At 35.0% G+C, this 12,891-nt stretch overlaps 1 protein-coding gene across 3 annotated transcripts in view; it reads right to left on the bottom strand.

The window, feature by feature from the left end:
- GPBP1 (GC-rich promoter binding protein 1) overlaps window positions 1–12,891 on the bottom strand; it is a 77,193-nt gene that overhangs the window by 8,803 nt on the left and 55,499 nt on the right. For all 3 annotated transcript variants that reach the window (XM_044224442.1, XM_044224435.1, XM_044224451.1), the window contains 4 exons: window positions 7,973–8,157; window positions 7,239–7,379; window positions 5,759–5,926; window positions 4,713–4,900 (listed from right to left, as the gene is read on the bottom strand). In XM_044224442.1, the coding sequence (XP_044080377.1) occupies window positions 4,713–4,900; window positions 5,759–5,926; window positions 7,239–7,379; window positions 7,973–8,157 (682 nt within the window). The remainder of the gene's footprint in view (window positions 1–4,712; window positions 4,901–5,758; window positions 5,927–7,238; window positions 7,380–7,972; window positions 8,158–12,891) is intronic.

Raw genomic sequence — 12,891 nt, forward strand, 5'->3', positions numbered from 1 at the left:
CTCCTTCCAAGTTAGTTTATATTGCACCAAACCCTCTAGACCAAAATGTCACAAAATCACTGTCAATTATACTATTTCTCTCATTCTTTTTAATCGTTTAACACTTTTTTTTCCAACAGTGTCTTCACTCTTCAACTCAGATGGCTTCTTATGGAATGGCATTTCCATTCCCAATGTCACCTAGTTCAGAGCCTACAGATCTAGATAGGTAAAAGAATCTAACTGCTTTTGCTAGATCCTTTAGCTAACGGCAAGTTAACTAAACAATAATGCAAATAAAACAAATTATTTCAAATTGTATAAAAGACAAGCATTCCTAAATGTCCAATCTCACACATTTCCCCTCCCTTCCAGTGAGTATAACTGTTAACTTTCTGGAATAGCTTTCAAAACAAATACTTTGCTCCACAGTTAGTAATATACTGTGACAGTGATCTGGACACCTTTGCTTTTTCAAACTATTACCAAGTCACCCATATACCACCTTACACTTTCGTAATACTCTGCTGAGTGTTTCCAATTGCTTTCCACTTCCTAAAGAACAAACTCCTTAACACCAATGACCACAAATTCACATTTCTTACATTTGAAAAAGCATAGGTTTAGAAGCAGAGGACTTGAGTCAAAATTCCTACTCTATCACAAACAGGTACAGAAGCCACTTCTCTGCGCTATTTCTTCATCTCAAGCAATGAAGAAGCTTGAATAGATCTCAAAGGCCCTGGCTCTTCAATTTCATTCTAATTCCATTAAGGACTACACACTCCCTCAAGATACCTCCCTCACTGGCCCTAAACAAACCAGATATGTATTTAACTCTAAATATCCATTTTACACCCCCATTGTCCTAGTAATGTCTCAACTTTAAAGATTTAGCTCTCAATTACTCTGACTGGTACTAAAGTCAGGAGATCAGCCCAAACTCCCTTGAATTTCTTTGGCACTCATTTGATGCTTTCAACAACTATCCCCCACCCTTAACGTTCAAGCTATCCTATGGTGATGATATACTGAAACTTGACAACAAAACTAAGTTCGTAATATTTTATGTTTCATGTATTTTTCATTTTATATTTTAGCTTACATATATGAACTAAGAATTGTCATCCTTGAAAACTGTATCATCACTGACACCTGCTTCATTAAATTCATCCAATGTTAAGTACTTAATATGCACACAACTTAAGAATCACAAAGTTTATAGGAAATCTGAAGCCACAGAGAAGAAATACCACTCCATTTTCAGAGAAATAAAACCCAAAATCTAAAAGACATTACCTTTGCTACCTCAAAAAAACAATGTATTAATGTGTACCTGTAGAACACTTACACTATACAAAGCAGAAAGAAAACTCAAGGTAAGAATTTAAATTAAAATGGTTATGTCCTCTTTTTATTGACTTGGAATCCTTTTTAGCATGTGCAACATTAAATATAAAGTTTTTAAAAAAGATAATATATATCGTGTGTGTGTGTTTGTGTATATGTGTGTGTGTGTGTGTGTGTGTGTGTGTGTGTGTGTGTGTGTCGTGAAATATTCATTCAGGTAGTCAACACTGATAATCCCTTCATGTAGCATGGGTTCCTCACCAACCCTCCTAGAGTTTATTCCAATTTTAGATCTCTTCTTCTTGGCTCTATTTGGCTTAGTTCCTAAATTCTATTCTATTTTCTCCCGTTAGTAGTCAGCAGAAGACCAAAATTTGTCGAGGTATGGTTTTGACAAGTCTGTCCTCCCTGTACCTCCATGAACCAAAGAAGAAACCACCAAAACACTTTTTACACTATGTCTGCAGATGAAGAAATAACAACACTAAATCATTCATTATCAGTATTGGGGTCATAAGAATACTTTCTAAATAACTGTGGCCCAACCTTCTTTTGCTAGAAAATACTGAAGGCAAATACAAAACAAAAAGGTACTAAGTTTCAACTTTACTATTAAGTTTCAACTTTTATTACAGCCTTAACAGTTTCTACAAGTAGGTAATTTATCTTTATTCTTTTATTGCCTATATGCTGTATCTCCCTAAAAGAGAACTCATCTTTTACTATCATTAGAACATCTGGTTTGTACACTTATCTGCACAAGACTTGTTCTCTTCTATCAACTGTCTGACTAGAAATATTTTAATGACTACTGGTGAGAATGGGAACTGGAAAACGTATCTTTGGGTACTAGCATGGCAGAATCTGATTATTTTAATTATGTGTGCCATTTGACCAATCAACTTCATTCCTAGTAGTCTGTTTTAGAAACACACTTACACAAATGTTTAAGGATATAAATACAAGGATGTTCATATGGGTACTAGCTCACCGCAAAAATCAACAAGGGTCTTGATCTCACCACCCTGAAATCATGACCTGAGCCAAAATCAAGGGCTGGGACACTGAACCAACTGAGGCACCCAGGTGGCTCACACAAACACTACTTGTAAAAAAAAAAAAAGAGAGAGACACACAGGGAAGGATCCCTGGTCAGTAGATAAATAGTTTTCATAATTTATATCCATACTACAGAACAGCTGCTTCAAAGGAGGTATACAATATTTCTATTAGAAAAATACTGAAATGTCTATTTTTATGCCTATCTTTTTTAAAAGGAATTAAGGTTTGCTAGTTTTTGCACATATGACACTGCAGCCAGTATTCAGCCTACAATAAGAGTCACAAATCATAAACCGTATCATGAGGTAAAGGAATCCTACCCTTTGGGCGGAAATAAAAAGTATGGTTACTGATCCATTTATACTAAATGCAGAGTAACAAAATATAGTTGCCCAAACAACTAAATTTAAAGATACTACCTAGTTAAGTTAGCTTAAAACTAATCTAGTTAAATTAACTCTCATCAAATGGGCATTCACGTTTATCATACACCCAATAAATTATTTTAGGTAAAAGGAAGCCCAAATTAGTATAGGAGGATTAAAAAATTAAAACAAATGCCTGTATTCTCATACACAATAGTTATAGCCACATTGAAAAAGAGCAAGACATAATCTGGTAAAAGGGAACAAAAACTATCATAGAAATTAAAAATAATGTATGAATTGGGCCAGAAAGACAAACATATAAAGGGGTCTTTAATATAAAATTTTTAAAAAGTTATTCCATAGTAAGTATAGCCTACATACCCACTGTCTTAGAATTAAAAGAAGTTCTAAAAGAAATAGCACTTAACTAAACAGAAAGTCAAGTCAACCACAGAGGCTGTTAAGAAGTATCACTCCACACTGAGCCTAGTCCTAAAGAACATTTAAAAAAAAAAAACCAAGAACACAAACGGGGAGCGGCAGGCAGAGGGAGAAGCAGGTTCCCCTCTGAGCAATGAGCCAAAGGTTTATTTCAAGACCACATGAAGAGTAAATCATTTCTACCAAAATACCGCTCTTAATTTTAGAATCATGGGAAGAAAAAAACATAAAAGTTCACTCTAGACTTTAATACTCTTCAATTCTTAGACTAACTCACTTAAGGGTTCCCCATTTTAAAACTGTTTTAAGACTACAATAACAGAAGCACAAAGTGCTCTTGAAAGTTTGCAATAAAAAATAAATCACATATTGAGACAACTGGATATCCACACGGAAAAAGATTAAGTTGGACCTCTATACCTCAAATCATGCACAAAACATGCAAAAAGGAATAAAAGGGGGAAAGCTGATAAAAATGATTCATCAAAGGTTAAATGTTTTGCATTTCAAAAGGCACCAATGAAAAAGTGAAAAAACAACTCAGAATGGGAAAAAATTCTACAAATTATATATGATTAAGGACTTGTATTCAAAATATACACAGAACTTTTACACAAGTCAATAAGAAGACATATAATACAATTTAATAATGGGCAAAGAATATATCTTCACAGATATATCTATTAGCCATACAAATGGCTAATAAGAACTTGAAAAGTTACTCAACAGTCAACACTAATTTTTAAGGGAAATGCATTATTAAAAACCACAAAAAGATACCACTTCATATCCATTAGAATGGCTTAATCAAAGACAGATGGTAACAGGTGTTGGTCAAAATATGCAGAAACTGGAACCTTCATATATTGTTGATGATAATGTAAAATGGTACAGCCATTTTGGAAAATACCTTGGGAGTCTCAAAATGTTAAGCTACTCCTGATATCCACCCACCCAAAGAACCAAAACATGTCCAAACAAAAAGTTGTACATAAATGATCCTATAGTAGCATTATCCAGAATACTCACCAAATACAAACAACTCAATACCCATCAAAACTGAAGAAAATGTCATAGAGCCATACAGTGTATTGTTAATAAAGACACACAAGGTAGTGACACATGCTACAACATGAATTTGAAAGCTTATGCTAGGTGAATGAAAGAAGCCAGACATAAAACACCAAATATATGATTCTATTTATATAAAATATCCAGCAAAGGCAAATCTATAAAGAAAATAGACTAGTAGTTGCCTAGGACATATAGGAAAAGGGAGAAATGCAATTGAGCACAGGTTTTTCTTTTAGGGGAGACAGAAATATAAAATCAGAATGTGATGACAGTTCCACAGCTCTGAATACACCAAAAATCTTAACTGTACACTTAAAATGAGGGAAATTTGTGGTAAACAGCCCAATGAAACTGTTAAATAAATTACAACATTTCTATACAAAACTCAAAATCCTGGATGTAAAACATGCAGAGAAAAAAGTAAAAATGAATACTAACCTGTGTTCTGCCTCAAGTGAACTGGAAAGAACATCAGTTTGTGGGAAGGTAGAAGACCGAATGATCTGCTGGGAAATTACAGAGGCATTGCCATTCTCCTGTGGAATTTCATTTTCATCGAAGTTTCGATTTATGTCCCTTTCTTGGTGAGTACTATTGCTGTTATGCAAATTAAATGAATCATCATCCTGATTTTTAGGGAGTTAAAAAAAAGAATGAGTTAGAAAATACAGCTCTTGAAAACTTTAATAGATTTTGGTTAGATTTCCAGATATAATACATAAGTATTATAATCATTAAATTTAGGAGAACTTCTCAGAAGATATAAAACTAAGCTGTGAAGGATATCCACAGTTTTCTGACTCTATGTCTTCACTGTATTCAACAAAGGCAAATCAAAAGGATGAAGGTAGGCAAGACAGACAACAAAGAAAACATTTTTGCACAGAACAACAGAATGATAAAATGTTGTTTTAGAAAAGAAGTCATTCTTTTTTTTTTTTAAAGATTTTATTTATTTATTTATTTGACAGAGAGATCACAGGTAGGCTGAGCAGCAGGCAGAGAGAGACAGGGAAGCAGGCTCCCCAACTGAGCAGAGAGCCCACTGTGGGGCTCAATCCCAGGACCCTGAGAGATCATGACCCAAGCCAAAGGCAGAGGCTTAACCCACTGAGCCACCCAAGCGCCCCAAAATCATTCTTTATATAAATAGTAAACTAGCCTTGCTTTCAGGGAGATGACCATTTTTTTTTTTAAAGATTTTATTTATTTGACAGACAGAGACCACAAGTAGGCAGAGAGGCAGGCAGAGAGAGAGGGAAGCAGGCTCCCTGCTGAGCAGAGAGCCCGATGTGGGGCTCGATCCCAGGACCCTGAGATCATGACCTGAGCTGAAGGCAGAGGCTTTAACCCACTGATCCACCCAGGCGCCCCAGGAGATGACCATTTTAATTAAAGTTTGTTCAAAGGTCTTCAATGGTATCTGCCCAAATATTTCAATGACATGTTAATGTCAAACAGAGAGTTACTGCTAATTCAATTACCTTCTCTGAGCCAGCATGACTTTCATCTTCATGCTCCTCTTCTACTCTGTCCCTTTTCAATGCTTTCAAAAATTCACTCTTCTTATCAGTGCGCATACGTGTCAGTTTGGTTAGACGAGGCTGCTGATTAAGTTTGTCAACAGGTGAAGAGGAATTTGAGCGATTACACTAAGAAAAAAATACAGAAATATTAATAAATATATAGACAATATCAATAACTACAATTTACTATTTTGCCTTATTCACAATACAAAATTGATTTTAAAGTCTATTTTTCTCTATCCCTGTTTTATTTATCCCACTGAATGAGTAAACAAAAGAACTTTCTTTTAAAAAAAAATCTTTTTCTTATCCCATAAAACAATTAAGGTCTGATATTACTAACAACTATTATTCTAAATTAAAAGCTTAAATATAATTTTAATAAAACAAAACCCAAACCTATTTAAATAGGCCCATAATACATGGTTTTTAAATCTGTGTTCCACAGAGTTCTAAGGTTCTAGTAACTCCAATAAAATCTATTTTATAATTATTTACAAAGAGATACACACAGAATTTATCAGGTAGGATTTCACCAAGGAAAATGTTTGCGGTAAGACAGGAGGGAGGTGGAGAGGGACACGCACTGGAATTCTTTGTTTCTGCTGTTTTAACAGTGGAATACAACAGAAAATAGAATGTTAAAATCTCTGTGACACAGAGATTTTTAGCCAAGGAAAACTACCATAACGCGTGTTGGCAATAATGTCCACAGACCATAAGGAATCTATTACCAGCTGAGAAAGTCCTCTCATTCTAGTTCTAAATTTCTGAATTTACTGGTTTACTAAAAACCAGTAAATGACAGGCTTCGATGTTCCAATACAGTACCATAGAGCAATTTACAGTGGAGCAACATAGAAACAAATGCCTTTTGACCGTGAACTAATTGGGGAAGTGCCTGGTCTAGAAGCTTCAGAAACTTGGTCAAATGACAAAGAGATACTTAAGCTACTTGGCATTCAAAGTCCCTAAAATATGCATCTTTCTCTTCCTCTTCTGTCTGGCCCCTTGAGTGTTAACTTTAATAAAATGTCCATCATCCCTGAAATATTATATGATACAAATCCTCATTTTCAGTCAAGATTCAATCTTACAGCATAGCATTAACTATCACAAATGTCAAAATTCAAATTGTCATAATTATTTTAAAAATCTGTGCTTGTGACTGATGGTTAAGTGGGCATTTCATTGTATTATTTTTCCCTTCATTTCAGGATACTTGTGAATTTTGTTTTAAAATATTTGAATTATTCCTACTTAAAGTGCAAAAACAACTAGCAAAGAGGAAAATATCTGAACTAAGTCTTCTGAAAGAGCGGAAAAAATCTCATTTTAATGTATTCATTTAATGAATCTATACCTTCTGTCCACTGTTAATTTAATTATCATGATTAAAATATGATGCATTCCTCGGGAATAATTTCAGATGACATACCTCTTTCACTGAAGTTGTTGATGGACTAAAATTCTTGGCAGCTGATTTAAAAGCATTGAAGTTGCCAACGCCATATGTAGACTCATGAGGGTAAGAAGTCCCAACTTTATTTTCTTTAGTTTGGCTTTTCCATTGTGCAGGCTAAAGAAAAACATACAAACATTAATGTGTTTCAAAAACAGCTTTGAGAACAACAAAGTGAACCCTATAAAAAAAAAAATGACTACATGCAACTCATAAAGCAATTATTTTCGTATTACATCTTAATCATTCCTACATATTTCTCTTTTATCTTTTTCTGCAAATAAAATCAAAGCCTGGCATTCAGATAAAAACATCTGGCTGCACTGCTATTTTTTCAAAGTTTTATTAACCTCAAGTTAGGTTTGCTTTGTCTATTATCAGTAAAATACAAGTGGGAGCACAAAAAACCCTAAAACTAAACACCAAGGAAACAGCACTATACATTATTAAGTACAAATCACAGATTTATCTGGCAACACAAAATTTCAGATTTACTACTAGTGAAACAAGAAACATATACATGGACAAACACACACACCATTTAAAAGGTAACTAAAATTAATGACACACAATGAGCCAACTCTTTTTACCTGAAGTAAGCACCCCACCAACAACCCCCTCACTTTGGTGTAAAATTTTTAATATTCTTTTCTTAAAGTAACTCAACTGGTACCAACTTAAAACTTGCATTTTAACAATTCAGAACTTACTTTTGTAGGTGGAGCAGCAGGTTTAGGGACTAAGCCTTTATAAACACTTGGACCAGTCCCGTTCTTAACTGGTTGTGATTGAAGATTTCCTACCACTGGGAATCCAGATAGCTGTAAGTCTTTTGTATTACCTTTCTTAATGACCAGCATCCTTGGAGCTCTAGATTTAGGATTCGGAGGATATTCTGCATAAATAAAGCACGAGCAAGAGTTACACACATAAAATTAAACCACCAAAAAAAAACAACATATTCCACACCTTGATTATATTTAAAAATAATAGCTGCTGCCTGGGTAAAATAATTAAGCTAAATAAGTATAAGCTATATTCCTGTTTCAGAAATAAAGCTATAACATAATCAAACAGAATATAGCAAGAATTGAGCAATGTCAAGTAACAGATGATTTCAGCTCAAGAGTGGCCTCAAATGTTAACTATGACTAAACCAAAATTAATGTACATTCTAACATATTTTAAATTTTTTTAAATGCAAATTTCACCCTAGTTGCACCTAAGATTTGGGAGATAAAGTACATTATATTTTGCCTTCTCTATTTTAAAAAGACATTTTTCCTAATTCCTTCTCATTCTCATCTCACTCATATAGTCATTATCAATAAGCAAGGAACTATAGTCCCTCTATTTCTAAATTTCTACTAATTTTTATGACTAACAGAAAACAGAATTCTATTTTCACAATACTAAGTCATTCAAATATTTATTGGCCACCTAACTACAATGAAGGTATTATGCAAAAGTTACAGGGCAATGAACTCAATCCTTCTGAAGCTAGTACTAGGGAAAATAGCTGCTAACTCAAAGCTTTTTCTCAAGAAAACTGCAGCTGTTAAAATATGAAAAACTGCCCACAAAGTTTAGTTTATACATACCCCTAGAGTTCAGTTAGTGTAGGTATTACATGTGAGCATGTTCACAATTACTGTGGTGAAGTATGTCTTTCCTCCCTTAGAAAAATTCTCAAAGTATCAGTTTCATAGTTGGAGAGCTTAGAGTAAGAGTGAATTTAAGGGGAGAAAGCTGAGAAAATCTAAATCAAAATTAGCATAATATATTAAGACAGATCCTGTGAGATGTTGAGTTGCCTACATGTTTGTGAGGATACCCAACCTCAAACTAAACCAAACTTCCTACTAAATTACCTCAAAAATTAAACTACAAAGGGATCAGTAAGGACACAAAGATACTCTCACAGCTCATGTGAGGCTTCAAACTCCTCAAAATATACAGCTGGTATGATACTTCATTTATTTTAATGGTTAAGTACAAAAGAACAAGGACCAAAAGCAAAGAGCAGATCTTCCCAGGTTAAACACATGGCTCACCTACTAAGGCAAACATTCCAACTTCTCGGAGGCCTTAAAAGGCCTAAGAAATAAAGGCTAAGAAAGAAATCTTCAGGCACACAACACAGAAATTAATTCAGCAATATACAACTTTTCTAAAGAACATACACAAGGCAACAAAACATACATTAAGAATAAAGATCTCAAACACGTGAATCCAGAATGCCAGAAATAACACTAAACAATTTAAATTTTGCAGTTATTGCTTCTGGTAAATACATGATGACAGTGTGAATTAAACTGTTAAAAAAAAAGATTACTTAAATTAGCAAAACTTAAAATTCAAATTTAGGAGAAATTCTTAACAGCCTGGTACTCAAACTCTAAATTAAATTAAATTTGGGGGGTGCCTGGGTGGTTCAGTGGGTCCTGGGATCCAGCCCGCATCGGGCTCTCTAGAGCTCAGCAGGGATCCTGCTTCCCATCCCCACCCCTGCCTGCCTCTCTCCCTACTTGTGATCTCTGTCAAATAAACAAATAAAATCTTTAAATTAATTAATTAATTAATCTCAGAATCAGATATGAATGGTGCTAGAAAATGCAAAAGGTATGAAAGTTTCCAAGATCTTAGAGAAATTCAAGTGTTAAAGCAAAGGACACTTCTACCAGTACACCGCAAATAAAAAAATTCAAACATGCTGAAAAGCACTTCCAGTTCAACATGGCCTATTAAGGACACATTTCTCTTCTTTACCTTATAAACAGGTCCTTATGTTAAAATTACTATAATGAAGGAAGAAAACAAATACAAAAGGAAAAGGGTCATCTGCAAGGGGTGATGTCAACCTACACTTCCACAGAAATAAGTAAAGAAAAAAACTTTAGAGTATCCACAACAGAACCTAAATGCTGAAGATGGGACTAATCAACCTTACAAAATCTTGGATTATAAACAGGACTTGAAAAAACCATCATGGCAGAGGGCAGAAGTGAATAATTTGTTCAAAGATCAATCGCTAAAAAAATATCCCTACTAAGGAAAACCTAAACAATATACCGCAGGAAGAAGGAAAATGATCCCACATGGAAGGCTGAATGTTCAAGGGGAAAAATAATTTTGTGCATAAATAATTAAAACTAAAAGGTCAAAGAGAAAGAGAATAGATAAGCTAACATGTATATCATCTTTAAGCTTCAATGTAGTTCCTGACTACAAAATTCACTTCCCTAAATTTGGATTCTTACACATCTAGAGCAAGAAATATTCTGGATTCTTCCTCAAAAAGGCCTTCAGTGCAAAGGCAGAAGACGCTATAAAAAAAAGAACGTGAAGGGATGCCTGACTGGCTTAGATAGTAGAGCGTGCAAGTGCAACTCTTGATCTCAGAGTCCTGAGTTCAAGCCCCACATCAGGTGTGAAGCCTATTTAAGGGGGGAAAGGGGGAAGGAGAAGAAGAAAAGTGAAGCCTAAGAAATAAATCACAGAAGGTTAAGTAACAAAGTAAAAGATGATAAAGGTACCTAAAGGAAGATGATAGGGTTTGGGAGGGAAAAGAAATAGACACAGTGCTAATGCATTGATTGGGCGTTGTTATTCAAATATTATAGTACAGGTTAAGAACTAGTACTCTGTACCAAATTTATAGAATCCTGCTCCAATCTTATGAACTCTCTCATCTATAAAATGATAAACAGTTCCTATTACAGAGTTAACTGTGAAGTTTTTACAAAAATACTAGAAAAAATGTCCAAAAAAGTCAAATACTATCCCCATTACAATATGCTTCCAATTATATTTCAATGCTGTATCAAATTTTAGATTGATTTAACATTATGGAGAAAAACTGTGACAGAAATAAACATAATACAGACTAACTTGTGTCCTGTGCAACGGTCCTGAATAAAGAGCCTGACATTTAAAAACAAGAAAGTTGGGGTGCCTGGGTGGCTCAGTTAAGCACCCAACCCTTGATTTCAGTTCAGGTCATGATCTCAGGGTCCTGAGACAGAGCCCCTCGCCAGGCTCCAAGTCTGCTTGAGATTCTCTCCCTCTCCCCACCTACAGACTCTCTCTCAAAATAAATTAAAAAAAAAGAAAAATGAGAACATGTTAATAGCAATTGTATCATAAAAGTAATATGAAGGGTGATGACAGCACCTACTGCCAAACTTAATTCGAGTCCTTTATATTCACTTTGTATTACAGTTGACCCCTGAATAACAAGGTCTGAACTGCACCAGTCCACCTATATGCAGGTTTTCTTATTGTTTTCTTTTCTCCAATGAACTTAATATATAATACATGTGGGCGCCTGGGTGGCTTAGAGTCGGTTGGCACCTGCATTCGGCTCAGGTCATGATCCCAGGGTTCTGAGATGGAGTCCCACGCTGGGCTCCCTGCTCAGCAGGGAGTCTGCTTCTCCCTCTGACCCTCCCCCCTCTCGTGCTCTCTCTCTCACTCTCTAAAATGTGAATAAAATTTTTTTAAAAACCACCATTATAATACATGTAATATACAAAATATGTGTTAATTGCCCGTACTAAGAGTGTAAGGCTTCCAAACAACAATTAACTATTAGAAGTTCGGGGGGGGGGGGTAAAAGTTATACATGGATCTTCAACTGAGATGGGAGGGGGCATCAAGGTTCCCAACTCTTGCACTGTTCAAAGGTCAAATGTTCATCTGTTCAGATTCTCTCCACAAATTCTCCTGACATAAATCTTCCAAGTACTGAAGCTTTTGGATTCAAACAGTATCCAATATTTCCTTCTATACTTTCTTCATTTACTTGGTCAACCAGTAAATGATATGAAAAAACCCAAACTGCTTATTATTTAAAAGACAAAATTTACGTACTGGTTAAAGACTTTAACACTTAAATTAAAAAAAAAAAAAAAAAAACTAGAAAGTAAGTCATCTCAGGGACTTTCTTCTACATGACCTTATTATCTCAAGCTCATATAAGCAGGTATTCTTTTAAATATAAGTTTAAAACACCTGGAGGCAGAGATACTGGGTGGCTCAGTCAGTTAGGCATTCACCTTTGGTTCAGGTAATGCTCCCTGAGTCCTAGGATGGAACCCCAGGGCAGGCTTCCTGCTCAGCAGGGAGTCTGCTTCTCCCTCAGTCCCTCACCCTACTCAGGATCTCTTGCTCTCTCTCCCCCTCTCTCAAATAAATGAAATCTTTAAAAAAATAAAAATAAAAATAAAAAACACCTGAATACAATGCAAGAAATATTGGCTCGATTTTCATACCATCGTTTTCCAGTATCCTCACAAACTGTAATCTGACAAAAACTGACCTTAAATATCCTTTTATTATCTTGTTATTTATGCTCTCCTAAGATCTATGAATATAATAATCTATTTTCTTTAAAAACAAAGTCAATGGTGGGAGGAGGACTAGCTCAATTCTTTGGAGAAAAAGTTATAATTAAAATAGTGCTATCTGTAGGACAAAATAATTTGGAAACGTGTACAGTTAAAAGAGGACATCTCAATTTTCATCCTCTTTCACTACTCTCCATGTAGGTATCTTGTATGGATTTTCTGATTCAGTCTATTCTTTGATCTCTCACTTAAAATTCCTTTTGCTAGGGCGCCTGGGTGGC

Source organism: Neovison vison, chromosome 1 (assembly GCF_020171115.1).
Source record: "Neovison vison isolate M4711 chromosome 1, ASM_NN_V1, whole genome shotgun sequence".
NCBI classification, from domain to species: domain Eukaryota; kingdom Metazoa; phylum Chordata; class Mammalia; order Carnivora; family Mustelidae; genus Neogale; species Neogale vison.